The 27,939-nt window shown below is 66.3% G+C and overlaps 1 protein-coding gene across 1 annotated transcript; it reads left to right on the plus strand.

Annotated features, from left to right (window-relative positions):
• The first annotated feature begins 935 nt into the window (after positions 1-935).
• Positions 936-27,108, plus strand: KIRREL1 (kirre like nephrin family adhesion molecule 1). The gene is given in 16 exon segments (XM_059832182.1): positions 936-1,010; positions 19,663-19,812; positions 20,897-21,046; positions 22,480-22,637; positions 22,748-22,898; positions 23,940-24,045; positions 24,195-24,343; positions 24,442-24,569; positions 24,656-24,782; positions 24,958-25,058; positions 25,166-25,364; positions 25,534-25,641; positions 25,782-25,921; positions 26,033-26,110; positions 26,290-26,583; positions 26,585-27,108. Coding segments are annotated over 16 exon segments (2,268 nt in total). The 5' UTR covers positions 936-958; the 3' UTR covers positions 26,762-27,108.
• The last annotated feature ends 831 nt before the right edge of the window (positions 27,109-27,939 follow it).

A 27,939-nucleotide genomic window follows, 5' to 3' on the forward strand; every position in this document is an offset into this window, starting at 1 on the left:
CCCAACACGCATGTACACACCCCAACATGTATGTACGCACCCCAACACTTATGTATGCACCCCAACACACATGTATCCACCCCAACACACATGTATGCACCACAACATGCATGTACACACTCCAACATGTATGTACGCACCCCTACATGTATGTATGCACCCCAACACACATGTACCCACCCCAACACACATGTATGCACCCCAACACACATGTATGCACGTCAACACGCATGTCTGCATCCCAACACGCATGTACACACCCCAACATGTATGTACGCACCCCAACACTTATGTATGCACCCCAACACACGTGTATGCACCACAACATGCATGTACACGCTCCAACATGTATGTACACACCCCAACACACATGTACGCTCACCAACGCACATGTACCCACCCCAACACGCATGTACACGCCCCAACACACATGTACCCCCCCACCCCACATATCCGCACCCCACCACGCACACCCACGCAAGCGCGCACCCCACCGTACCTGCCCGCACCCCACCTCGCACACGCATGCCCAAAGCCACGCGTGACACGCGCGCGAACATGCACGCTCGCACCACCAACACGCACACACCCCCCCCCCCCCCCCCGAGCTGCAGCACACGCGGAACCCCGCCCGGAGCCCCCCCCCCCCGCGCCCCCCCCGTCCCCCCCGCCCCGAGTGGCCGCCCCGCCCCGCCCCCCCGCCCCGCCCCGCCCCGCCCCCCCGCCCCCCCGCCCCGCCCCGCCCCCCCGCCCCCCCGGCAGCGCACTCCGGGGCTCGGCGCGGAGCGGCGCGGTCGGGGCGCGGAGCGGAGCCGCTGGAGCCCGCGGCCCTTCCCCGGCCCCTGCCCGGCCGGGCCCATGCTCTAACGGTGCCGGTACCGGGGCCGAGCGGGGCGGTGGAGCGGGGCAGCGGCCACCCCCCCGTGCCCCCCGCCCGGAGCGCGGCCGGGACGGGAGCATGCGGATCCTCCTCCTCTGCCTCCTGACTCTCGCTGGTACCCGCGGGCAAGGTGGGTACCGGCACCGGGCACCGGCACGGGCGGCGGCGGCGGCGGCGGCGGCAGCGCGGGGCCGCCCGAAGTGCGAGTCCCAACTCCGCGGGCAGCGCTCCAGCCCCGGCTCGGCTCGGGCAGCGGCTCCGGTTGTGTCCCCCCCCCCGTGTCCCCCCCCCTCGGTGGCTCCGGTCGTCCCCCTCCCGTGTCCCCCCCCTCGGTGGCTCCGGTCGGCCCCCTCCCGTGTCCCCCCCTCGGTGGCTCCGGTCGGCCCCCTCCCGTGTCCCCCCCCTCGGTGGCTCCGGTCGTCGTCCCCCCCATGTCCCCCCCTCGGTGGCTCCGGTCGTCGTCCCCCCCATGTCCCCCCCCTCGGTGGCTCCGGTCGTCCCCCCCCGCGGTGGCTCCGGTCGTGTTCCCCCCCGTGTCCCCCCCCGCGGTGGCTCCGGTCGTCCCCCCCCGGGTGGCTCCGGTCCCCTCCCGTGTCCCCCCCCTCGGTGGCTCCGGTCGTCCCCTCCCGTGTCCCCCCCCGCGGTGGCTCCGGTCGTCGTCCCCCCGCGGTGGCTCCGATCGTGTCCCCTCCCGTGTCCCCCCCTCGGTGGCTCCGCTTGTCGTCCCCCCGGGTGGCTCCGGTCCCCAAACCGTCCCCCGCGGTGGCTCCGGTCGTCGTCCCCCCCCCGTGTCCCCCCCGCGGTGGCTCCGGTCGTCCCCCCCCCGGTGGCTCCGGTCCCCGTTCCCCCCGCGATGGCTCCGGTCCCCCCCCGGTGCCGCCCGTCCCCGGTGGGCTGAGAGCGGGTCGGGCCGGGGAAGGCGGCGGCTTCGTCCCCCGAAAACCGGCGGTTCGGTGCTGGGGGGGGGCGGGGGGGTGGATCCTGGTGTCGGTGGGAGACCCCCCCCCCCGCCTCCCCGCTGGGGCTCGGTGCTGCCGGGGACCTCCCGCCCGGGTGCGGGTACCCCGGGTCCGTTCCCGGTGCGCCCCCCCCTTTATTGGGGGGTCCTGATAGAGCCGAGTCCGGTTCTTCCCCCCCCCCCCCCGGGCTGCGTCTGTTCCCCCGGGGCTGTGGGATGCCCCGGTCTGGGGTCGAGGTCTTGTCTGTGCGTGTGTCCCCCCCAATGTGGGTGCTGGTCCCCCCCCATCCCGGTCCCTCGGGGCTCCCGGGGCCCGGTGCTGCCGGAGCCGGGGGGGGGGGGGGGTCGCGGCGAGGCTGGAGGAGTCGGGGTACGGGGTGGGCGGCGGTGGTTGGACGCGGGAAGTTGTGGGTGTCGGGCAGGAGAGGGGACCCCAGGGTCAGTGGGGTGCCCCAGCAATGGGTGCCCCAGCAATGGGGTCCCAGCAATGGGGTCCCAGCCCTGGGCACCCCAGCTGCTGGGGGGACGTGGGGCTGAGGGTGACGGGGGGACACAGCGATGCTGGGGCGGGGGGGGCGCTGGCCAACCCCCCGTGGGGAGCCGAGGGGGCGTCTTGGGGGGCGCTGGCAGGACCCCCGGCTCCAGCCCAGGCAGCCCTTGGGAGAGGGACCGGGGGGAGCGTGGGGCACCCTCTTTCCCCCCTCCACTTGCTTTCCAGGGCTTGCTGCAAGGCGGGGGGCAGCCCAAGCCCCCCCCCCAAGTCCCCATCTGACCCCCGCGGGTGCCCTCTCGGGAAACTGAGGCACAGGGAGTCGCCTCAGCCAAGGTCACGTAAAGTAAGAGGAGCAGAGTGGGGGGACAGCCCCATTGCCCCCCTCTGCCCCCCCCAGGACCTCCCCAAAGCTCGGCCTCCCTGCCCCGCCGTTCGAGGGGAGCGGGGAAGCACGCCATGCGTGCAGCGAGCTCGCCAGGTCTCAGCTGGCTCATCCCTCCGCAGGGCATTGCCCTGCGCCGAGGCAGCCCTACACGGCCTCCGGCTCCTTCCCTGCTGCAAAATCCAATCTAATTTTTAATTAAGGGGGCGGCGTTGCTAAGATGCCAGGAGGAGGGGAAAAAAAATTGAGTCGACCCGGGGTTTAAAAGGAGCGTGCAAAGCTTCTTAGGGGGCCGGGGGGGGGCACATCCCAGGCTCCCCCGCGCAGGCCTGGGCAAGCGCCGTGGGGGCTCCGCTGCCCTCCCGGGAACAAAAGCGCCCGCTCTCCCGCCCGGTGCCATGCGGATCTCGTCGGCGAGAGGGGCTCCAGCTCCGGCATCGCCGCTTCGGCAGAGGGAAGAGCCGGATGGTTGGGCTCGGGGCTCTGGTGGGATTGGGGGGGGGGGTCACATCCATGAGCGAGAGACCCGGCGACCCCCCGGTCCCGCCTGAGCAGCCTCGTCCCATCGCGGTCCCCACCGTCGAAGTTTTGCTCTCGGATCCTTGCTCTAAACCGGGGTGCTGGGGGGGGGGGCACCAAATTTGGGGGTCGCTCCCCCTGGAGCCGGGGCGGTGCTGGCCGGCGTGTGGATGCGTGGGGCGGGGGGGGTCGGTGCCATTCATGTCGTTGCGCACAAAGATGTTGAATGGGTTTCATCACTCTTCATTTCTCACTAAATAATTTTCTGTATCTTATCTAAATGAAACCCATTATTCTTCCCCCCGTTTCAATCACTCGCCGTGATTGCGCCTCAAATTGAAATATTTATTCATTTTCTGGGCGATTCTTCTTCTCTTTCTCTCTGAGTTGTGTTTTTTTTTTTTAATCCCCCCCACACCACGCTTTTCCCTCTCAAAAGCAGCAAAATTAAAACAGCGGAGAGACAGGGGGTGGCAGCGGGGACTCGTCCCGGGGGGCTCCTGCCAGCCCCCCCCGCCGTGGCTCGTGTGTGGCTGAGACCCGGCACGCTCGCTGCATGCCCCAGCTGAGCCCCGCTCCCTTGGGAGACGTTACTGCTGAAGGAGCAGGGGGTGGCACCGGGTGCTTTGAGGTCAGGCTGGTCCTTTGCTGGTGACTTCAGGCGAGCTGGGATGGGGCTGGGATGGGGCTGGGATGGGGCTGGGATGGAAGGATGTGGCCCCTTGGCCCCAGATTTCTGGGGCAGGAGGGACGGTGCCAGGGCAGGAGGGATGGTGCCAGGGCCACCCTGGCTGGCCCCGATCCGGGGTGTTAATGCCCTCGGTGGCTCCCCAAGGGGGAGAGAGGCGAAGGAAGGTCCCGGCACAGCCGGGAAGATGATGGGGATGATGGCGGTGGGCACCTGCCCGTCCCTCCCTCCGGCAGAGCGGCGGTGGCTCGGCTCCCCGCGCGTCACCGGAGCCGCGGTGGTGTGATGTGGTTTGTAAGATGACCGTCGTCTGCTGCAGGGTAATAAAAGTCCCCGGGAGACACTCCGAGGCTGAAACGTGGCGGTGGGGGAGGACGGTGGCCCTCACCCCCCCTCCCCGGGGCTGCGCCGGAGCCGGTGGCATTCAGTATCGCGCCCTGGCCGTGGGCATTTGGGGACCGGTGGTGGTGCTGGTGGGTCCTGGGCTCTGCCGGACCCGCTGCGGGGTCCCTGGGCTTCCCTTGGGTGCTCGCCTGGGGTGATGCCACCGTCCCCGTGGGCGCGCGGTGCCCTCGGCCCAGAGCTGATCCATCTCTGGCTCCGGTTTGGCCTCACCGTCTCCGGCAGCGTGGCGGTGGTGGCTGGGCCCCTGCCTTGCAGCGTGCCCCGCTACCCCCCCGATGCCATGTGGACCCGTGCCCAGCCGTCCCCTGCGTCCCCTTCCGGCCAGGAGCCCGGCTCACCACGATCGAACCCAACATCCCTCCGGACCCCCGTCCCCCAAACCCCTCGGTGGAGGGGACGGAGCCGTGGCGGGTCACCGCAGGCTCCCCGCAGCAGGATGGCACTCTCAGCCGCTCTTCAGGAAACCATTTTGGCAACTGGGATCGGGACTCGCGGGCACTGGTGGGGTTTTGCCGATGCTTTTCCCTTCCCCGGGGCGGGCACGGGAAGGGGACGAAGCCCCTTGACCCCCCCGGGATGGCTCCATCTTTCCGCAGGGGAGCAGAGCGAGCGAGGGATCCATCGCAGTCCCGCAGGAGGGGTCCGGATCCGTCCCCAGGCTCTGCCCCGCTGCGTGGCCGGGGCCAAGGCAGCCTTTGGGGCCGGCGGGACGGGCCCTGCCGCGGCAGCCGCCGCGCTGTGCCGGGACTTGCCTGGGCAGCCCGTGCCAGGGGCTGAATCACCGGTTGCCGCGCCGGGGCCCGGTTCGCCGGCGGGGAGGCAGCCAGCCCAACCGCGGAGCCCTCCCGGCAGCCCGGAGCGTTGCTTGCGCCGGCAGCATCCTGCCTCTTTTCCGCGGGACCCCGAGCCGTCCGTCTGGCTGGCTGGCTGTCCGTCCGCGGTGACCTCTGGCAACCCAACCATCCGGAGGTGAAATCAGGGTGGTTGGGCACCTCTCTCCCACCGACCAGGGCTGAGCGGCATTAATTACATTCCCATCCTTTAATTGGGGGTTGGTTTAATCCCGAGCCAGCTTTCCTTCTGGCCTAGATCCTACCTGGGATCCTACCGCCCGGCTCACCGGCATGCACGCCCGTCCCGCTGAGCACATCCCCCCGGGATGCTGGAGCCAGCTCCAGTCACGGGACCGTGGCGCGCGGTGGCTGCCGACCCTCGCTGCTCCTCTGCCGCTGTCTGGGGGTCCGTCCATCCGTCCAGCTGACGCGCAGCCCCCCGCTGCACGGGATTATAGCTAACTCTCCGTAAAGATTCCCCTAATTGCTTGCCTTACCTCAGGTTTTATCATCAAAGCATCCGTTATTCCCTCTCTAGCCTCCTTTTCTTTTTATTATCTCTTAATTAATCACTCTAGCTTTCACACTTAGCAGATAATTACAGTCTCCTGGGCCCACAGCTCATTTTCATAACCTCCTGCTCCCAGCCAGGAGCGGGCACGGCGCGGGAGGGAAGCGGGGAAGAGGGATGGAGGGGACGGAGGGACCATCCCGCGCTGGCGGTGTGACCCCCGTCGCTTCTCTGGGTGACAGCGTGGCCACCGTGTCACCCTCCGGATGGGCGAGCGGGCAGCGGCGGGTACCAACCCCGAAAAGGAGGGAGGATGCTCAGCGAGGAAGTGCGGCCGGGCAGAGTTAAGGGTATCTGGGAAAGGGCCGGAGCTCTGGTCCGGGATGCAGCCTGGATTTCGCTGGGATGCGCCTATCAGAGCTGGAAAATGAGCTTCCCTTCCACCCACCCGCCGCAAAAGTCCCGTCGGCGTGGCATCGGATGTGGCGCAGCCGGTGACGCCAGGCCCCGGTGCCAGGCTGGATCCCGGCGATGCCGGGGTCGCTGCCGCCGGGGGATGGCGGGAAGGAGGGATTTAAAGAGCGAACCCACTCGGGGAAGGGAAAAAGGGGGAGAGAGGCCTTTTCTGCAAGGGCTGGGACATAAAGGGCTGCCAGCGCTGCCATGGCAACGGGCGGATTATGATCCAAATGGAAATCAAAATAAGGGGGGGGGGGAAGCGAAAGAGTGGAGTAAAGGAGGAGGGGAGGAAAAACAACTTTTATTTCCAATCGGAGAGCGGTTGTGTGCCTTGGAGGGGTTGCCATAGGAACGGCGAAGAAAAGGAGCCGGGGAAAGTGTGCGGGTGGGCGTGCAAGGGAGCACATGGGCGTGCAAGGGAGCACGGGTGGGCGTGCGTGTGCAAGGGAGCACGGGTGGGCGTGCAAAGGAGCACGGGTGGGCGTGCAGGGGAGCACATGGGCGTGCAAGGGAGCACATGGGCGTGCAAGGGAGCATGGGTGGCTGTGGGCGTGCAAGGGAGCATGGGTGGGCGTGCAAGGGATCGGGCAACCATGGGTGTGCAAGGGAGCACGGGTGGGTGTGCGTGTGCAAGGGAGCATGGGTGGGTGTGTGTGTGCAAGGGAGCACGGGTGGGTGTGCAAGGGGGTGCGGGCGTGCACCACCCCATCGCCGCCGTGCTGGGAGGCATGAGGGGGAGTGGGCAGAGCAGCAGGGCGATGAAGAGGAGCGGGAGGAAGGCTGCAGCCCCCTCGCTGGGGTCTCCCCTAGAGCAAACACGTCGCCCTTGGCCTCTGACACCGGGGACACCCGCTGAGCCCCAGCCCGGGGGAGCTGCGGGATTGGGGGGCACCCAGGCTGACACCTCCCGGGTCACCTCGGAGCATCCTTGAGGGTGCTGACTCCCTACCGGGCACGGGAACACCGTGGGGCCAGAGATGAGAATATCCCGGTGCCACTGCTGGACTCGGAGGGTGCCCGGTTCCCGTCTGGGTGCCCCATTCCCATCTGGGTGCCCGGTTCCCATCGCTCCCCCGGGCAGAGCGGGACCCTCTTGCGGAGGGAGCGGGGGGCTCCAGCCGCCTCCTCTCTTGCTTCCTCCCTCCCTTTCTTGTATTTTTTATTTTAAAAAATGACCTTTCAAGTGGATTTGATTTAAAATAATAGCTTTAAACATTCAAGAGGCGATTTCCCGTCCCGCGCCGCTGCCAGCCTCGCTTCAGGGCGTGCAGAGCTCCATCCTGTGTCCCCAGGGAGGGCTGGGGGTGCTGAGCCCCCCCTGACCAGGTCGGTGGGGTGTCAGAGGTGTCTCGGGGGCTCGTGATGGGGTGGGGGACGCCGGGTGATGGGCTGGGTGCTGCGGGGTGGTGTGTTCGGGTGGGGGCTGGAGCAGGCTCCCTGGGGCCAAGGAGGAGGTAGGAGAGTGGCAGTGGGGAAACTGAGGCACGAAGCGCTTTGCTTTCCCCATCAAGGTGGGCAACCCCAGTGCAGGGCCCAGGCTCTCCAGCCAGCTCCGCACACAGCGGCATCGGCCCAAAAAGCTGGGGAGCAGCGAGAAGCAACCCCCAAAGCTAACCGCTTCCCCCCCAAAATGCCCCCCAGCCCCGGCAGCCCCTTCCCCGGGGTCTCAGCCCCCTGCCCGCTGCGGGGAGCTGAGGGTTAAGCTCTGGATTTTCTTTCTCTCCCTCTTCTTCCAGAGAGCCTTGGCAGGAAATTCCTCAAATTCCAGGCTTGTGGGATCATTGCTGGGCTCTGACCGCAGGAGCGGGAGCCAGGGCTGCTCCCTCCAGCTTCTCCCCAGCAGGATTTGCAGAGCCCCAGAGGGGAGGGAGGGCTGCGTCCCCCCAAATCCAGGGTCACCCCGGTGGGGTGGGTCCCCCCACAGTCAGAGACACGATGCTCATAACCCCCCCTCCGCCCCACACCGAGCTGCGGGGACCCCAGCACCCAGCTTGGGGTGACCGAGCTGGTGTGGGGGCTGCTGGGCTCAAACGTCCACGGGACACCCCCAAATAGCCCCAGTGGGGTGGTGGGTCCCTGGGGGGGTCTAGAGAGGTCCAAATCCTCACGGGGTGCGACGTGGCAGCTGGGGAGCCCTGCGGGTTGGGTGGGCAGCTCTCGGGTGCCCCCCACCCCACCGGGTGCCCCCCGCTGCCGCTGTGCCGGGGCGATGACTCCGCAGCCAGGCAGGGTTGGGGAGGATGGAGCCAGATTTCCTGCCCATGTTCTCCCCTCCGGAGCGGAGGGGGAAGGGAGCACCCAGGCCAGGGGGAGGCCCTGGGGTCCCCGCCGCATTCGGGGTCCAGCTGGAGGGGGACGCCAACCCGCACCCCCTTCCCTTCAACCCCATTTCCTCCCGGATGAGGGGTTTTTTATTAAACCCCATTTACGGGGAATCGAAACGAGCCCCTGCCAGCTCCGTCGGCGACGTGGAATCGAACCGACGCTCGCCACGCCGCCTTTACCGGTCGGGACTCGAGCCGCCCGTGGGGAAACTGAGGCACGGCGCGGGGCATGCCCGCCCCATCGCACACACCGTCCCATCGCACACGCGGTCTCCGTCCCCAACGAGAGAGCTCCTCGGGCGGCTAACGAGGCTCGTCCTCTGACTCATCCTGTTCCATACGTTGGGACGCGGAGGCCCATATCGGAGCCTCGCGCTCTCACAGCTGCTTCTCCCGATTCAATGTGAATGATAATCCCATTATTAAGAGATGTCTCATTAAGACATCTGTAACGAGAGCGCTTACCAGCAGCTTGGTGGAAGGATGCCAGCGCTGTTTAAATATTTTTTTTTCCCCCTTCATTAATGATTAGGGATTTTTATTCCCCCCCACACACCCCCTTTTCCCAAAGAAAAGCTCCCCTCCCTCCACCCCGCGCGCACACGCAAACAAAAGTCTTAATTAGACATTGTTCCTAACGGGGATATTACACAAATTAATTAAACTCAAGCCAATAAACAGCACTGCTCCATAATTCTGACAGCCCCAGAAATGAAGAGGGAATAACGAGGGGGGAGGCTCTGCCAGCTCCTTCTCCCTGCCGGGGGGTGGGAGGGTGCCCCGACGGTGGGTTCCCCCACGGGGGGCCGGGACGGGGTCCGTGTCCCGGCTGGGGGGCTCTGACCCGGGGACCCCCTGGCTATGGGTCCCGCGGGGAGATGCTGGGTGTCCCCGGGGACGTTGCATGGGGTGGGATGCTGGGGGTGCAGGACTGGTGGGTGGGGGGGTGCTGCCCGGGGTAGGGGGGTGCTGCCCAGGGTGGGGGGGGCTGCCCAGGGTGGGGGTGCTGGGCTGGGGGCAGGGAGGGGTGGGTTGACCCCTGGAAACTGGGGTGGGAGCAACATCTGCAGCGTCCCGCACATCTGCAGCCCAGGCCTTTGTTTGGCAGCGGTGCAAAGGGCAGCGCTGGGAGGAGGAAGAGGAGGAGGAGGAAGGCTGGGGTGCTAAGGCAGCTCCGATCTGCGCCCTCGCCCCTTCTGCCGAGCCCCTGAGCAGCGAAGGCGCAGCTCGACCCCTGCTCGGAGCCGGCAGCCTGCAAAGGCCCCCAGCCCCCCGCAGGGACCCCCCACCCAGGGGTGCTGTGGGGCTGGCAGAGCTCGTTTGGGGGCGGGAGCTCGTTTGGGGGTGGCACAGGGGTGCCTGTCCTCGCCTGGGGCGTGCACATGGCTGCACACGCAGGCACACGCGTGTGCACACACATGGCCTGCGCTCACGCTCCCAGCTCTTACAGAGACAGATATTCCCGTGCGAGCACACAGCCGGTGCATGCACACACATGCACACACACACACGCTCCCGTGCAAGCACACAACCGGGGTGTACACACACACGCACACTCGTGCAAACACACAGCCAGTGCACGCACAAACTCATGCACACGCACTCCATTGCAAGCACACAGCTGGTGTGCACGCGCACACACATGCTCCCGTGCAAGCACATAGCTGGTGCATGCACGCACACACACGCACACGAACACTCCTGTGCAAACACATAGCTGGTGTGCATGCACACGCTCCCGTGCAAGCACACAGCCACTGTGCACACACACACAACTGTGCAAGCACACAGCTGGTGCATGCACACACATGCACACACACACACATGTTCCCGTGCAAGCACACAGCCGGTGTGCACACGCACGCCTGTGCAAGCACGCAGCTGGTGCATGCACACGCTTGTGCACACCTACTCCATTTCAAGCACACGGCTGCTGTGCACATGCACACGCCTGTGCAAGCGCACAGCTGGTGCGTGCACACACATGCATACACACACATGTTCCCGTGCAAGCACACAGCCACTGTGCACACACACACAACTGTGCAAGCGCGCAGCTGGTGCATGCACACACATGCACACGCATGCGCGCACACACACACATGCTCCTGTGCAAGCACACAGCTGGTGTGCACACACACACACGCACGTGCCTGTGCAAGCACAGAGCTGGTGCATGCACACGCATGCACACACATGCACGCGCACACACATACACACGCACGGTCCCATGCAAGCGCACAGCCGGTGCGTGCACACACATGCACACACATGCACACACATGCATGCTCCTGTGGAAGCACACAGCCGGTGCGCACACACATACGCACACGCCTGTGCAAGCGCACCGCTGGTGCATGCACACACATGCACACATGTGCACACACATGCACGCACACACACATACACACACACACACGGTCCCATGCAAGCGCACAGCCGGTGCATGCACACTCATGCACACACATACACACACACACACAGTCCCATGCAAGCGCACAGCCGGTGCGTGCACACACATGCACACACATACACACACACACACAGTCCCATGCAAGCGCACAGCCGGTGCGTGCACACACATACAGACACGTGCACACACATGCACACACGTGCACACACATGCACATACACACACACGGTCCCATGCAAGCACGCCGCCGGTGTGTGCCCCCCGCATCGCCCCTTGCGCCCCTTGCCCACTGGCCTTACCCGGCCCCCCGTGCCCCCCACAGCCCCCCATGCCCCCCGTGCCCCCCGCAGCCCCCCGTGCCCCCCACATCGCCCCGCTCGGGGCCGGCCGAGCCCTTTGTCTTTCTGCCTGGCTGCCCCCTTTCACCGGGATTAGCGGCAGCAGAAAGGGGCCGAATTTTTCCACCAACTTTGGGGGGCCGACGGGTTCTTCCCCAGCGTGGGGCAGGTGGGGGGCGGACAAAGCCCCCCCACACCCCCCCAAACCTCCGCCTGCACCGGGGCAGGGGGCAGGAGCTGCGGGCAGGAGCGGGATGTGGGGGTGCAGGGATTCCTCCCGGGACCCCCCCAAACCTGGAGCCCCTTGGGATGAACCCTGGGGGGACGGCGGGGGGGGGCTGCACCCTACCCTGGACCCCCACGTGTGGCCTTGGGGACATGCACCGAGCCCCGTGGGGCAGCAGTGGTGGTCCCGGGGGGTTCCCGTGGGGCGGCAATGGGGGGGTCCCGGGTCCGCCCCCCCAGCCTGGCTCGTGTGCCGTACCGCACTAAAGCAATTCATTTATTTTCATCTATATTTTCTCTCTCCGCCCGGCGCTGGTTTATATTTTATTGGCAACTTCGCGGCGCTGAAAGTAACGTAATTACGAGGGGAATTTATATGTTGTTTCGTCAGTCGGGAGTTCATTTTTTTTTGTATTATTATTATTAGGTGGGGAATATTTAAGGCTCCTCGGGAAGGAAAAATAGAACCCAATTCCACCACGTCATCTCCCCCGGTATTTATGCCTCTTCCCAACAAGATTTTAATTGAAAATGGTTTTGCATCGTCCCCGCGGTGCGCATCTGCCTCTAACGGCGACCTGGGGCCTCGGCCCATCGTCCCTGCCCTGCTCGTAAAAGGCAGGAGATTCGGGTGGAAAATTTTGGGATGGGTTACGCCGGCGGCGTTATCCTCAAGCTGATGGACCCCCATCTCCCTTTGCTCTCTCCCTTCCCCGTGCCTCAGTTTCCCCGCGAGGATGGTCAGCGTCTCCTGGGGACCGTGGCACCCTGAGGATGCCGTCCGGGGAGCGGTACCCGGGGTACCAGGACTGTCCCCGCCGCCGCGGGCATCCTCCCGCCGGGGTTATTGATGGGGTCCACCACAGAGGTGCCGGTGCAGCACGGCAGCACCCGTCTCCCCGGCCCAGGGAATAATCGAGGTGGAATATTTGATCGGTGGGGAAATGAGCTGCTCAATTTGTTGGGAGATTGGTGTCACCAGCGCTTGCGGCCGCGCCGGGAAATGAGAAATCGGGAGGTGCCGCAGCGGGGGGACGTGGTGCGTCGGTTTGCTGGGGACACGGAGGGATGGCAGAGGCGGGGTGACCGCGGGTGCTTCGGTGGCACGGAGGGGCTCGGTCCCCATGGGTCCCGCATCCCGGTGCCCCGGGGGATGCCATGCCGGGATGGCACGGCCAAGGTGACCGTGGCGCGGGGAGGCAGTGGGGACCCGGCGCTGCCGAAAGCGGGTGGGGAGGAGAGGCGGCGGAGCCGGGGGAGGGGAACCAATCTCCTCCTCATTTGTTTTTATAATTTTGCCTTTTAAAAAATGAAAATAACTGGAGCATCCTTTCCCCGGAGAGCTTCGCTACCACCGGCTTCGGGAGCGGGGAGCGGAAGGGGGAGGCACGGAGAGGCCCCCGCCAGCACCCTGCCAGCCTGCCAGGGCCCCTGGGGACACCCGAGTGTCCCCAGCAACGGGGAGGGATGCGCAGCCCCGGGGGAAACTGAGGCACGGTGCAGCCATGGCGGGGGTCCTATGCCCCCAACGCCTGGTTTCCCCCCTCGGCAGGGGGGTGTGGGTTTAAACAGCCCCGGTTCTGCCGCCGCCATCGCACGTGCAGAAGTAACGGGGTCAAACGCAGCAGCAGCCGGGGACGCTCGGCCGGGCGAAGCGACGTCCCCCCCCCCCGAGATGGAGGCGGCGGGGGCCGGGCTGGATGCGGCCCCGTCCCAGTGCCTCCCGAGCCCGGGCGCTGGGCGCTCGCCAACGATGCGCTGGCGTCATATGATGGTGTTGAAATACTTTCCGTTCCTGCCGGGATGGGGAGGACCCGCCAGCGCCGGGAGCGGAGCCAGGGCGCGGGGTCCGGAGGCAGCCGGGATGGGGACGGGGATGGGGACAACCAGCCGCCGAAGATGCTGGCGTGGCAGGGATGGGGATGGGGATGGGGACAACAGGCTTCCGAGGATGCTGGTGTGGAGAGGACGGGGACAACTGGCTGCTGAGGATGCTGGTGTGGAGGGGACAGGGATGGGGACAGGGACAGCCAGCCACCAAGGATGCGGGCGTGGCAGGGATGGGGACAGGGATGAGGATGGGGACAACCGGCCACCAAGGATGCTGGTGTGGAGGGGACAGGGATGGGGACAGGGACAGCCAGCCACCAAGGATGCTGGCGTGGCAGGGATGGGGATGGGGACGGGGACACCAGGCCACTGAGGATGCTGGCACGGCAGGGATGGGGACAACCGGCCGCCGAGGATGCTGGTGTGGAGGGGACAGGGATGGGGACAACCAGCTGCGAGGACGCTGGCGTGGCGGGGATGGGGACGGGGATGGGGACAACCAGCCGCCAAGGATGCTGGCATGGCGGGGATGGGGACAGGGATGGGGACAGGGACAACCGGCCGCCGAGGACACTGGCGGGGATGCTGGCGGCTCCCCCCGCATCGTGGAGTAGCGGCTGCAGGATTCAATTAACGAGGAATTAAGGGATAGTAATATTCAATTACTGTCAATCAGGGCGGGATTAGAGGAGAGAGATTTTGGTCAAACGGGGTCGATGCCTTTTTGACGAGGACGCGCCGGGGGCTGATAACGAAGCCGGGGCGGGGGGGACGGAGCTTTGACCCCCAAACGGTGCGGCCGGCACCGGGATGGGTCCTCGGCTGCCGGTACCACCGGCATCACCATCCCAGGGTCCCCTCCCCACCCGGAGCTGCTCTGGCTTTGCCACCCACCATCCAGCCACGTCAGCGTTAAAAAGCCGAGAGGAAAGAGAAGAAAATAGAAGAGGGCATTGAGCGACTTCGAACGAGGAGCGGAAGCGGCTTCTCCTGCCAAGCGGCTTTCAGAGCGCGCGGCTCGGCCTGTTCCCGGCCAGCGCTGTCGTGCCGGGGTAGTCGCGGCGAAGGAGGCTCATAAATTGTTGATGGCAACAGGGACCCTCTCCAGCAAATATCAACTCAGTGGCTGGGAGCTGCGGGTGAGCGCTTTGCCGGGTCGGGCGGCCGCCGGTTGGGTTCCCGGTGTGCCAGGGCCGGTGGTGACCGGGACATGGCGGAGGGCATCCCCGAATCAAGGATCCCCCACCATCCTCCCTGGAAAACCTCGCCGGAGCCTCGTCGCAGCCCCGCTCCCCGTCCCTGGGGTCAGGATGGGGCCCCGCTGCCACCCCGGGCCCCCCGGGGACACGCAGGGTGGGGGGTGGCCGGCCTCGTGGCCGTCCCCACCAGCCACCCGCGTCCCTGCCCTGAGACGTGGCCGGGTTTAGCTGAAAGACCCAAATTGCCGGAGCCGAAAATAGCCCCCGACGCCGGGCGGAGCGGGGGGAGCGCGGGGACGTGCCAGGGCTGATCACGTCTCGGCGCCGACACATCCCCCCGGCGAGGCACGGCACCGCGCTGCCAGCACCCGGCAGGATGGGACCCCACGGGGGGCTGCGGCCCCGGTGGGATCCGTCAACAGGCCACGGTGCTGCTGGCTGGGGCTGAGCTCAGCCCCCGTCCGTGCCTCAGTTTCCCCACGCAGCCGCTGGCAGGCGAGGGGGCCGCGGGGTCCCCTCCATCGCCCGCTCCCGTCGGGTTATTTCAGGGCTGCAGCGCTCACGCTTTTTTTTTCCGTACCATTGCCTCGCACCGGGTGCCGGGTGGCTCGGGGCGCTGGCGCCGGAGCCGTGACCGCGGTGGGGGGACGGTGACACGGCCGGGGCCAGGAGCGATGCCCCATCCGCAGCATCCAGCCACGGCCTCATCCTGCCCTCCTCTCCCAGCTCGCCCGTTCCGCTCTGCCGGGCAGGGCCACAAGGAAACCAAATCCTCTTTTCTCTCCCGCAGAATAAAACCGGTGGAGGGTTTGGGTTTTTTTTTCCCCCCCCCTCCTTGTCTAATTTTTTTTTTTATATAAATAGAAGCGAACAACTTGGGAAGAGGAAGGGGGAAAGGCTTAAATTTAAAAGCAGCGAGAAGAGGAAGGGGAGGAGGGAGACAGATAAAATAATAAAAAAAAAAAAAACCCTCTAGCGCGGAGAGATTTAGCTCCATCTGAAAGCTGTCAGCGCGAATAAAAAGCTTTTCTTTGAACCCTGAGTTTAATAGCGAGAGGAGCGAGCGGGAGATGGGCGCCCCAGCCCCAGGGCTTAATCAGCCCCGCGCGTGATAAATAGAGGGAGACAGGGCCGGGAGCGGGGGTCCCCGGCCCCCCGGGTCCCCGCACCTCGCCAGCCTGGCCCCCGGGAGCCACGCGGGAGCCACGCGGGAGGCACGCGGGAGGCACGCGGGAGGCACGCGTGGGCTCGCCGGGGGCACGGGAGAGCCCCGCAGGGAGCCCGCCCGCCTCTGCCCGCGCACACGTGTGTGCGCCCGTGCACGCAGGCAGGTTGCCGTGCGCACGCGCCCGTTCCCAACACGCGTGCGTGTGTTCCCGTGCACACAGATATGTTCCCATGCAGACATGCACATTCCCTGCACACGTGCATGTGTTCCTGTGCACACGTGGACATTCCCATGCACACATACGTGTCTTTTCATGCACGCATGTGTGTGTTCCCATGCACACAGACGCATTCCCATGCAGACATGCACATTCCCTGCACACATGCCTGTGTTCCCATGCACACATGGACATTCCCATGCACACATACATGTGTTTTCATGCACGCATGCGTGTGTTCCCGTGCATAGAGACACATACCCATGCAGACACGCACATTCCCTGCACACATGTGTGTGTTCCTGTGCACACATGCACATTCCCATGCACACATACATGTGTTTTCATGCACACAGATGCATTCCCATGCATACATGCACATTCCATGCACACATGCATGTGTTCCAATGCACACGTGCATGTTTGCATGCACAAGGGCACGTGCTCCCATGCACTCGTGTATTTCGTGGCACACGTGCATGTTCCCATGCACACAGGCACCTTTCCATGCAAACATGCATGTGTTTTCATGCACACATGCACATTCCCATGCATACATGCATGTGTTCCCATGCACAAGGGCACATGCTCCCATGCACATGTGTGCATTACCACGCACATGTGCAAGTCCCCATGCACACCTGCACATTCCCATGCACACCTGCACGTGTACCCATGCACACACGTGTGCACACACGCTCAGAGCGCAGGACCACCGTGCCACGATCCCCCTCCCCGTGCCTGCCGCAGGGCAAGGAGCGGGTGGGATCGGCTGTGCCGAGGTGCCAATGCTTCACGGGGGGCGGCGTGGCGAGGCGTGGGGGGCACGGTGACGAGGCGACGGGCACGGCGACGAGGCGAGGGGCACGGCGGCATGGCGAGGGGGGCACGGTGACGAGGCGAGGGGGGTACGGCAGCGAGGTGAGGGGGGTACGGTGATGGGGCGAGGGGGGTACGGTGACGAGGCGAGGGGGGCACAGCGACGAGGGGGCACCCCGAGACTTTGAAGCCTCCAGCCTTTGGGAAGCGGCCCGTCTCCTCGGCATGATGTCAAGGCCCCACGACATGGAAAGACTTTCAGCGCTCGCTGTGCCGTGGCAATTGCTCGGCGCGCAGCCTCCCCCGCGCTGCCGGCCCCGTATCGCCCTCCTCCAGACTAAACAGCCCTTCGCCCGGCAGGATGGGTGGCACAGGGGGTTCAAGATGCTCAAGCCCCCCCGCCCCAGTCCCTTGGGGCACCCCTCAAAGCCCCTTCGAGGAGGGGAGGGAAAGGGATGGAGGCAGAAGCCCGCGCCAAGCCGGCGCGCATCGCGCGCTGATGGCTCCCGCGCTCTGACAACCGCCGCCAGCACCCACTGGCGACCCGCCACCTCGGCTGGCACGGGGCGGGTGACACCGGCACCCGCTGGTCCCTGCCCTGGGGAACTGCCGCACTGGGCGCTGGGGTGCAGGCGGATCCCGTTGATGGGTGTTTTGGTGCTTGGGGACAACCGCGTGGTGATGGGCACAGGGCGTTGGTGACGGTCGCATCCCCTCCACGCCGGGTGGGGACTGCGGGTGTCCCCGCTGCGGCGGTGCCCTCGTCCTGCCAGGGGAGAGGGAGCTGCTGCCTGGGGAGCTCGCAGCCTAAATATCCGCGGCAGCCGATTATCCGCTGCCAGGATTAGCGGGCGAGTTGGAGTTTGCCGGAGCCGGGGCTGGGCAGGGGCAGCATCCCCTGCAGCGGGGCCGAGCATCCAGAGCAGGCAGCTCCTCGCTGACTGTTGTCACCGTCATCTGCCAAAAACATCACCCGCGCTGTGCCGTGCCAGGCCCATGCCACCGCAGCCCCATGGCAGCCCCGTGCCATGCCAGGCCGGTGCCAGCCGGGGCCAGGCCAGCGCTGCCCGCCGGGTAGGCGGAGGGCTGTGGGTCCCCCCGCGCTGCCTGCGCCTCCTCCCACCCGTCTCGCTCCCCCTTCCCCGGCTCTGATCTTCCCTGCCACCCACCTCTCTCCAGGCACCTTCCTCTTTGATCTCCGCTCTGCTTTTTATTTCCCCCTCCCCTCGGCCCCCCCATTCCTGCTCCATCCCTCCCCTCCTTCCCCCGCCTCTCCCACTCCCTCCTTCCCTTTCCCTCCCTCCCTGCATCCCTGCTCTGTCTCCCCTCCCGGGGGGCCACGGGGCACGCAGGCGTGGGCTGGGGCTAAGGGGGGGCCGGGGCGGTGGCACTGGGTCACCCCAGGGGGGCCGGGAGCAGTGACTGTCCCCAAATCACCGCAGCAGGTCCCGGCTGCCCGGCCAGCGGTGCTGCGAGGACTTCTTGCTGCACCCTGTTGTGCCGGGGTGCCCCATCATGGGGATCCTGGGGTGCCTGATCTGGGGGTGTCCTATCCCAGGGATACCTGGGTACCCCATTCGGGGGGTCCTGGGATGCCAAGTCCCGGGGATCCTGGGGTACCTCATCCCAAGGATCCTGGGGTGCCATGTCGCAGCGATCCCGGGGTACCAGGTCCCCAGGGATCCTGGAGTACCCCATCCTGGGGATCCTGGGATGCCATCTCCCAAGGATCCTGGGGTACCCCATCCCAGGGATCCTGGGGTGCCCCATCCCGGGGATCCTGGGGGTACCATGTCCTGGCAATCCCACAGTACCAGGTCCCGGGGATCCTGGGGTGCCCCATCCCGGGGTTTTGGAGATGCCTGATTCTGGTTCTTTCGGTGTACCTGTCGGCACAGCGTGGCACCTGGGGATGCCGCACGTGCAGTCGTGGGGTCTCTCCAGCTCAAGACCCTGTGGATTGCCGTACCCCACCCCGTGCCAGGACCCACGGGCAGGTGCCAGGGCGATGGTGGCGGATCGGTCCCCCACGCCGGGCATGGCGAGGAGGGTGTGGGTGCCAAGCGCCAGCGTGTCCTGCACCCCTTAGGGGTGACAGGCAGCCCGGCTGCGCCTCGGCGCTGCAGCGTTTTCGGGGCCGGCGTGAGAGCGGGGGCTGCCGGGAAGGGAGGCAGCAGCCTGGGCCGCAGCGTGGGGATTTCGGGAGCTGTCGGGGGCTTTGTTTGCAGGATCAAAGGCAGGAGGGAGCCTGGAACCCCTGGCTCTCCGGGGACACAGCACAAGCTGGGGACAAACCGGAACGGGTCGGGGTGCCTGAGCTGTGGCTGTGCCCGGCACAGCCGTGGCAAGGGCACGCGGCACCCCTGCGAACGGCACAGCCGTGCCGTGCCATGCCAGGCCACGCAGGCGGAGGCCATGCTGGGGACTTAGCGGCTTCGTTCTCCGCAGCTCGCTCATCCCCAGAAGGGATTTCTGCCTCCCCCCGTCCCGCGCCACGGCAGAAAGCATTTGAATATTTTAGAAAAAAGGCTTTTAAGGGGGGGAAACTACCGGGGGAGAGGCGGCTGCTCTGCCTCGATGCCCCTCTCGCCGCTGCCCTCCCCGGGGTCCTCGTCCCCATCCCCTGCCCCAGGGCCAGCAGCACACACGTGTGTCAGGCATGCCCGCGCTGGCACACCCCACGCGTCTTCCCCCCCCCATCACATCCCAGTCGATACCCGCTGGCCGCGTGACGGGCGCCGTGCTGGGGCACCGAGATCAATCCCGGCTGCTGCGCTGGGCAGGGGCTCGGGGGCGCGACGGAGCCTGGCTTGGGGGGTCCCACACCCCTGGCAGCCCCTCCGAAACCTCTGGGGACCGCGGGCAGCTCTGTGCGGGTTGTGCTGGAGGCAGCTCCGTGGCGCTGGAGCCACCGGCATGACGGAGCACCGGGCGCTGCCGGCACAGCTGCCAGCGTGCGGGGCACCCCGAGCTCTGGCTCATCCCCCTCCTCTGTTCCCAGTGGCGCAGACACGGTTCGTGGAGGAGCCGGAGGACCAGACGGTAGTGGCCGGCCAGAGGATCGTCCTCTCCTGCGTGGTGCTCAATTACTCCGGGATCGTGCAATGGACCAAAGACGGCCTCGCCCTGGGGATGGGGCAGGGGCTCAAAGGTACCTGTGGGGCGGTGGGCGGCTCTGGAGACATCACCGTGCGGGGCAGGGGCTGTCACCATGTGGGAGGCTCTTGGGTGTTACCGTCTCCTGCGACGCTGCTTCCCCCCGCCTCGTTTCCCAGCTCCCTGCGCAGCGTCCCCAGCTGCTCTGGGGCTGGTGCCACGTGTCCCGGCAGCGAAGCACTGGCTGGGGCCGGCTGCTGCTGCTCTGCTCCTTCCTGCATGCACCGGGGTCCCTGCATGCGCTGAGCATCCCATGTGCAGCAGGGATCCCACATGCACCAGGGATCCCGTGTGCACCAGGGATCCCACGTGCACCAGGGATCCCACATGTGCCAGCGTTCCCATGTACAGCAGGGATCCCACGTGCACCAGGGATCCCATGTGCAGCAGGGACCCCACATGTGCCAGGGATCCCACGTGCACCAGGGATCACACGTGCAGCAGAGACCCCACATGCACCAGGGATCCCACGTGCAGCAGGGATCCCACGTGCGCCAGGGATCCCACGTGCATCAGGGATCCCACATGTGCCAGGGATCCCGTGTGCTCCAGGGATCCCACGTGCACCAGGGATCCCACGTGCACCAGGGATCCCGCATGTGCCAGGGATCCCGTGTGCGCCAGGGATCCCACGTGCACCAGGGATCCCACATGTGCCAGGGATCCCGTGTGCTCCAGGGATCCCACGTGCACCAGGGATCCCACGTGCAGCAGGGATCCCACATGTGCCAGGGATCCCATGTGCACCAGGGATCCCGCATGTGCCAGGGATCCCGTGTTCACCAGGGATCCCACATGCACCAGGGATCCCGCATGTGCCAGGTCCCCGCTGGCTGCCCGGGTCCCCACTGGGGCTGGCACGGGGCGCAGGCAGAGACCTGCCCACATGCCAGCAGCCCCCTCGGGTCTGCCCGGGCTGTACCCAAACAGGCAGGAGCTGCTTCTCCATGAATAGGGGGTTTCCGTCCGCACCGGCTTCTCCTCCCTGGAAAAGGGGCCCTGGAGCATCCCCCCAGCCCTGGAGAATTTGGGTGAACCCCATCCCCTCCATGCTTACCCCCCCCATGCTGTCCCCACAGCCTGGCCGCGTTACCGCATCGTGGGCACGGCCGACTCGGGCCAGTACAACCTGGAGATCACCGACGCCGAGCTCTCCGATGACGCCGTGTACGAGTGCCAGGCCACCGAGGCCGCGCTGCGGTCCCGCCGGGCCAAGCTCACCGTGCTGAGTAAGAAGCCAGCCCCCCCACCGTACCCCACGTCCCCCACCGTACCCCATGTCCCCCACCGCGTCCCGCATCCCCCGAGCCATCACAGGCAGCGCGGCTGCTCACAGGCGCGGGAAAGGCTGGTGCTGCCTGCGCTTGCCGCTCTCCCCTTCCCTCCGGCAGCCTGGATGTGCCATTATCTTTAATGCCTTAATCTATATTCATGCCGTGGCTGAGTTACGGGACCTACGAGTGCAGTAACTTTGATTTCCCTGACTTTTGTGTCTTGTAAAAAAAAAAAAAAGGAAAGAAGATGCTGGAGCCGCAGCGGAAATGTTGCATGAATGGAGGGTTTTGGGGTGGATTTCTTGCTTTTCCTAATTTTTTTTTTTTTTTTCCTTTCTCCTTCTTCCCCTGGCATTGAAATTCCCATTAGAAAGACGGGAGATAAAAGGCGCACGAGCAGGAGATGTGGCTGGGGTACTGAGCAGCGCAGCTCTCCCCGTGCTGCAGCCGCTGGAGCATCTCCCCGTGTCCCCAGGCAGGGACGGTCCCCCGGGGACCCCCAGCCCCAAGGGGCAGCGCTTGGCCGGGGGGGCTGTGAGCCTCTGGGAACAGCCCTGCCCCAGGGTCTTTGGGGTGGCACTGCCAAGACTGGGGGTACCCGGGGTCTCCTCCATCCCCTGCCAAGCTCAGCGGGGTCCCCCCTGCATCCCCTGCGCGGCGTGGGGCTCAGCTGGGGCAGGGCAGGGGGGGTCCCCGGGCACAGGGGTCCCCAGGCAGGGGGTTCTCCGGGTCCCTGAGCAGGGGGGTCCCCTGACAGAGAGGTCCCAAGGCAGGGGGGTCCCTGGGCAGAGGAGGCTCCTGTGAGTATTGGGGTCCCCCCACAGGGGGGTCCCTCCCTCTCTGCCTGTCCTACAACCACACACCTCCACCAGACCACCCAGTCCCCGTTTCCATCATTACCGCCAGCTCCCCGGGGCGGTTCGCAAACAGCCGAGGCCGTTCCAGCGCACCCATCTCCGCACGCATGGCATGAAACGCGCCCCCCCCGAGCCCCCCCATCTCCATGCCCCCAACATCGGGGACACTCCAGGCCAGCCTCCTGCCCGGCTTCTGCCAGCACAGGGTTTTCTTCCTGATGCCAAACAGCATTTTTACCTCTCCCCGAGAGCCGAGCCCTGATAAATCCGTAAAGGGGCTTTAGCTCCTGATCAAAAAGGGGATTAATAGCCAGGCAGCGCTGGCCCGGTTGATGCTCCGCTGTCAAATGCTGCAGGCAGCGGGAGGAGGTCTGCCTCCGCTGCCCTCCATCACCCTCCCTTTATCAGAGCAGCATCAATTTTTCAGCATCACGTGGCGTGGAGTGGGGTCTGCCTGTGCCCACGGCTGCGGGCAGGAGCTCCAGCTCCAGGCAGCCGGCACCCAGCCGGTGTCCCCTCTCCCCTCTGCAGTCCCTCCCGAGGACCCCACCATCGATGGAGCCCCCGAAATCCTGCTGCGTGCGGGGACGCCGTACAACCTGACCTGCCGGGCACGCAGCGCCAAGCCGGCGGCCACCATCTTCTGGTACCGGGATGGGCTCCAGCAGGATGGAGCCGTCACCAGTACGGTACGGGGACGCGCCGGGACCCCACATCCATCCCTTCCGCCCCGTGCCGTGCCTTGGCGTCCCCAGCACGGTGCTGGGAGCCAACGGGGACCGTCCCCTCTCCCCGGCAGGAGGTGTTGGCCGATGGCAAGCGGGAGACAACCACCAGCCAGCTCGCCATCAACCCAACCGACCTTGACATCGGGCGGGTGTTCTCCTGCCGCAGCACCAACGATGCCATCCCGGCGGGCAAGGAGACCTTCGTCAAGCTCAACGTTCACCGTGAGTCGGTGCCAGGGGCGGAGGGGACGATCCCTGTGTGTAGCTGGGAGCTGGAGTCGAATTCTGGGTGTACCTGGGCATTGTGGGGTGCCCGGGGGACCCCAGCCCTGTGGCTGGAGCCGGGTCCCTGCAGAGGGGCTGTGCCCATGGAGGGGGGATTCGCCCAGTCCCACCAGGACGGTGCCAGGCCGGAGGCCGAGCTGGGACTTGGTGGTGAACACCGACCTCCAGTGGCTGCTGTGGGAAGGCTCTGCCCCGCCGGGGCCCGGCACCCACTGCCAGCACCCACGCCGGGCGGGGATGCTGGGCACCCGTGGTGAGCACTCACACCAGGCAGGGATGTGGGGCACCCACAGCAAGCACCCATGCCAGGCAAGGGATGCTGGGTGCCCACAGCAAGCACCCACGCCAGGCAGGGATGCTGGGCACTGGTGGTGAGCACCCACGCCAGGCAGGGATGAAGGGCACCCACAGCAAGCACCCACACCAGGCAGGGATGCTGGGCACCTGTGGCGAGCACCCACACTGGGAAGGGATGCTGGGTACCCACAGCGAGCACCCACACCGGGAAGGGATGCTGGGCACCTGTGGTGAGCACCCACACCAGGCAGGGATGTGGGGCACCCACAGCGAGCACCCATGCCAGGATGGGATGCTGGGCACCCATGCTGAGCACCCACACCGGGCAGGGATGCTGGGTGCCCCCAGAGATCACCCATGCCAGGCAGGGATGCTGGGTGCCCCCAGAGATCACCCATGCCAGGCAGGGATGCTGGGTGCCCCCAGAGATCACCCATGCCAGGCAGGGATGCTGGGTGCCCCCAGAGATCACCCATGCCAGGCAGGGATGCTGGGTGCCCACACCGAGCACCAGAGCTTTTGGGATCTCCCGCACGGCGGGCCAGGCCCGGGGTGGCAGCGTGGGGAGGGGGCGATGCAGGCAGCGCGGGCAGCGCAGGGCAGGGGGGATTCTCCCTTTGTCCCCTCTACCATGCTGCCCCTGTGCCAGCGCCCGCGACGGCTCCGTCCGCCCTCCCGCAGATCCCCCGACCGTCACCCTGTCCATCCAGCCCCAGACGGTGCAGGAGGGCGAGAGGGTCGTGTTCACCTGCATGGCAACCGCCAACCCCGAGATCAAAGGCTACAGGTGAGGGTCCCGCGGGACCCCGGGAGGTCCCTCCCCAACCTCCTGGCTTGGCTTCAGCGTCATATGGGGGTCAAACGGGGCCACGGGGGTCCCACGCACCCCCCCTGAACGCACCCGCCTCGGGTCTCTGCCCCCCCCATCCCCGCCAGGTGGGCCAAGGGGGGGGTGATCATCGAGGACGCCAAGGAGAACAAGTACGACACGCAGGTGGATTACACCTTCTTCACGGAGCCCGTCTCCTGCGAGGTGCACAACGACATCGGCAGCACCAACGTCAGCACGCTGGTGGACGTGCACTGTGAGTGGGGCAGCCCCCCCCACCCCGGCACCCCCGGGCTGCTGCCGGCACCCCCCCGCCCCCTGGCTCTGCTCCTCACCCTCTCCCCATCCCTCCAGTTGCCCCTCGGATCGTGGTGGACCCCAAACCCACCATCACAGACATCGGCTCCGACGTGACGCTGACGTGTGTGTGGTCCGGCAACCCGCCGCTGACCCTCACCTGGACCAAAAAGGAGTCCAACATGGTAGGGTCCGGCAGCCGAGCTGGGGCGGGGTGGTCCGGGGGGGGTCGTGCCCCCTCCCTGATGCCCCCACGGCACGTTGCACCCAGGTCCTGAGCAACAGCAACCAGCTGTACCTGAAGTCCGTCACACAAGCCGACGCGGGGCAGTACGTCTGCAAAGCCATCGTCCCCCGCATCGGCGTGGGCGAGCGCGAGGTCACCCTCTTCGTCAACGGTGAGTGCCATCCCCCCAGGAGCGGGCGGGCACCGGTGTCCCCCCGTGCCAGACCCCGATGCGGGACACGGATGGGTTGATGCAGCTGCGATGCCTGTGACGAGCGGTGCCTGCGACGCAGCGTGTCCCGTCCCCTCCTGGGGTTTCGGTCAAGCCCCCCCCTTGCCTCCCACAGGACCCCCCATCATCTCAAGCGAGGCCGTGCAGTACGCGGTTCGCGGAGACCGCGGCAAGGTGGAGTGTTTCATCGGCAGCACGCCACCCCCGGACCGCATCGTGAGTGCCGCGGCGGGGGGCCAGGGGTGCCAGGGGGATGGTGCTGGGGACGACGCTGAGCTGCGGGTGCTGACGCAGCCCCCTCTCCCCCACCCCGGCGGGGCCAGGCGTGGGCCTGGAAGGAGAACATTTTGGAGGCAGGGACGCTGGAGCGGTACACGGTGGAGCGGACTAACACAGGCAGCGGAGTCCTCTCCACCCTCACCATCAACAACGTCATGGACGCCGACTTCCAGACCCGCTACAACTGCACGGCCTGGAACAGCTTCGGGCCAGGGACAGCCATCATCCAGCTGGAGGAGAAAGGTAGCGCCGGCACGGCACCGCGGCCGCCTGGCATGCCGGAGAGGCCGGCCAGGTCTCAGGCGTTGCAGGCAATGGGGTTTCGGCAAGGGCAGGTGCCCTCCTGCCGCGGCCGCCTCCTGGCAGTGCCCCTGTCCCCTGTCCCCAGCTAACGTCTCCCCGTCTCCTGTAGAGGTCTTGCCCGTGGGCATCATCGCCGGTGCCACCATCGGGGCCAGCATCCTCGTCATCAGCTTCCTCGTCGCGCTCACCTGCTTCCTTTACCGGCGCCGGAAAGGAAGTGAGTGGGGGGCACAGGGGGTCTGCGGCCACGGCAGAGGGGACCGTGGGGGCTACCCACGACGGGGATGCCACCCACGGGGCGGGGGTGGGAGGAGGCTGCCGGCGACCAGCTCCATCCCCGGTCCCGCGTGTCCCCAGGCCGCAAGGACGTCACCCTGCGCAAGCTGGACATCAAGGTGGAGACGGTGAACAGGGAGCCCCTGACACTGCACACAGACCGTGAAGAGGACACGGCCAGCGTCTCCACGGCCACCCGCGTCATGAAGGCCATCTACTCGGTAAGGGTCACCCCACGCCAGGGGGTCACCCCGCAGCATCCTTCCCCACCCCGTGCCGGGACGGATGGGACCACGGAGGAACAAGTGTGTCTCTCCTGCCCTCTCCTGCAGTCGTTCAAGGACGACGTGGACTTGAAGCAGGACCTTCGCTGTGACACCATCGACACCCGCGAGGAGTACGAGCTCAAGGTCCGGTGATGGTGTTGGGGCGTGTAGGGCGTAAAAGAGGGGCAGGTCCCAGTTTTGTCCTGGGTCGGGTGGCTGTGGGATGCTCAGTGGAGGGGAAAGGGCTGGGACTTGCGGGTCCTCTCCCTGCGGAGCCCCACCAGGCTCAGCGCATCCCTTGCACCGTCCCCCTCTCCTCGTAGGACCCCACCAACGGCTACTACAACGTCCGCGCCCACGAGGACCGCCCGTCCTCCCGCACCGTCCTCTATGCCGACTACCGCAACCCCGGCCCGGCACGCTACGACACCCGCCCGCCCTCCCGCCTCTCCCACTCCAGCGGCTACGCTCAGCTCAACACCTACAGCCGCGGCCCCGCGTCCGACTACAACGCCGAGGCGGCACCAGGTCCCGGACCCCCTCCCGGCACAGCGGGCGGCGAGACAGCAAGCCAGCTCTCCTATGAGAACTATGGGGGTCATGCCGCTTTCCCCGGCTGGCGCCGGTTATGCCACTTATCGCCTGGGGTACGGCCAGCCCCCCAGCCTGGACCGGGCACCCTACGATGCCTACGACCCCATGGGCAAGTATGCCAGTGCCACCCGCTTCTCCTACACCTCCCAGCACTCGGACTATGGGCAGCGCTTCCAGCAGCGGATGCAGACGCACGTCTAGGACGGGCAGGGGCTGGCAGGCAGTGCCGAAGGTGGGGGGGGCGCAGGCAGCAGTGGTCCACAGGTACCTCACGACTGTCCCCTGATATTCAGGGGCTCATCCTGATCCTCCTGCCCTGCTTCTCCTCCGGCGGCTGGACTCCACGTGCCGTGCCACCCCCCCTCCCTGGGGTTTGCTGGCAATGGGGACGTGCCCCAAGTCTCTTTGAGCTTCCACTCATTCAGTTCTTTCTTTTCGGTACCTTCCCGGAGGAGGGAGAGGGTTGGGGGGGCATCCTCCCCTCTGTGCCCACCCCGTCCCCCCCATCCCACCCAGCCTCAGCGGTGCGTGCGGGTCCGCGCGGCTGTCGGGGCCGGCTCTGCATCCTCCCATCTCCTGCCACCCCGGATCCACACCCCCTACCAAGCTCCGCAGGGCCGGATCCTTCCCCGATGGGTCCCCAGCACCCCCGAGCCAGCACCCGCCTCTCCCTCCTCTGCAGGAGCGAGGGGCTGCACACGGGCTGCCCCCAGAAACACCCCCATCCCGTCCAGACCCCCGTGTGAGGGAGAAAGGAGGTGCTATATGTGTGTATATACGTGTCTTATGTACGTACATACATGCAATGCCCGGTTTCTGTTTTCGCCCAAAAAAGCCCCATCCCAGCCCGTTCCCTGTGCCTTGACTTTGGGAACAGCCCCCCGCATGGGGCCGGCTCCCCCCTTCCCCATCCGTCCCACCTGCCAACAGCCCCCGCGCCCACCCTCGGAGCTGCAAGCAACGGGGTGCCCTGGGGGTCCCAGGGGATCGGGACCAGCGAGTTCAGAGCCAGCAGACCCCCGGGGTCTGTGTGTCCCCCACATACGCACACTCATACCTATGGAACAGGCCGCGGTGGGTTTCCATCCCAGCCTGACCCCGAGCAACACCCTGTGGCACCGTCCGGCTCCGTCCCAGCACCAGCGCCGCGGTCTGCGGCACCAGCCGGCGTGGGGATGCGAGGAGGGTCCCTCTTATGAATGTATATAAAGGCGTATATAAGGGGTGTAAGCATCCTCCCAGCCACCAGCAAGCGTCACCACTCCACAACCCCATCCCCGGCACACTCTCGCCCCGGCCCCGAGGATGTGGCGAATGTTTTGAGCTGCGGCAAACGAAACCAGTTGGGAGCGGGAGCTCAACCAGTCCCCCAGCCCCAG

Source organism: Gavia stellata, chromosome 33, assembly GCF_030936135.1.
Source record: "Gavia stellata isolate bGavSte3 chromosome 33, bGavSte3.hap2, whole genome shotgun sequence".
NCBI classification, from domain to species: Eukaryota; Metazoa; Chordata; class Aves; order Gaviiformes; family Gaviidae; genus Gavia; species Gavia stellata.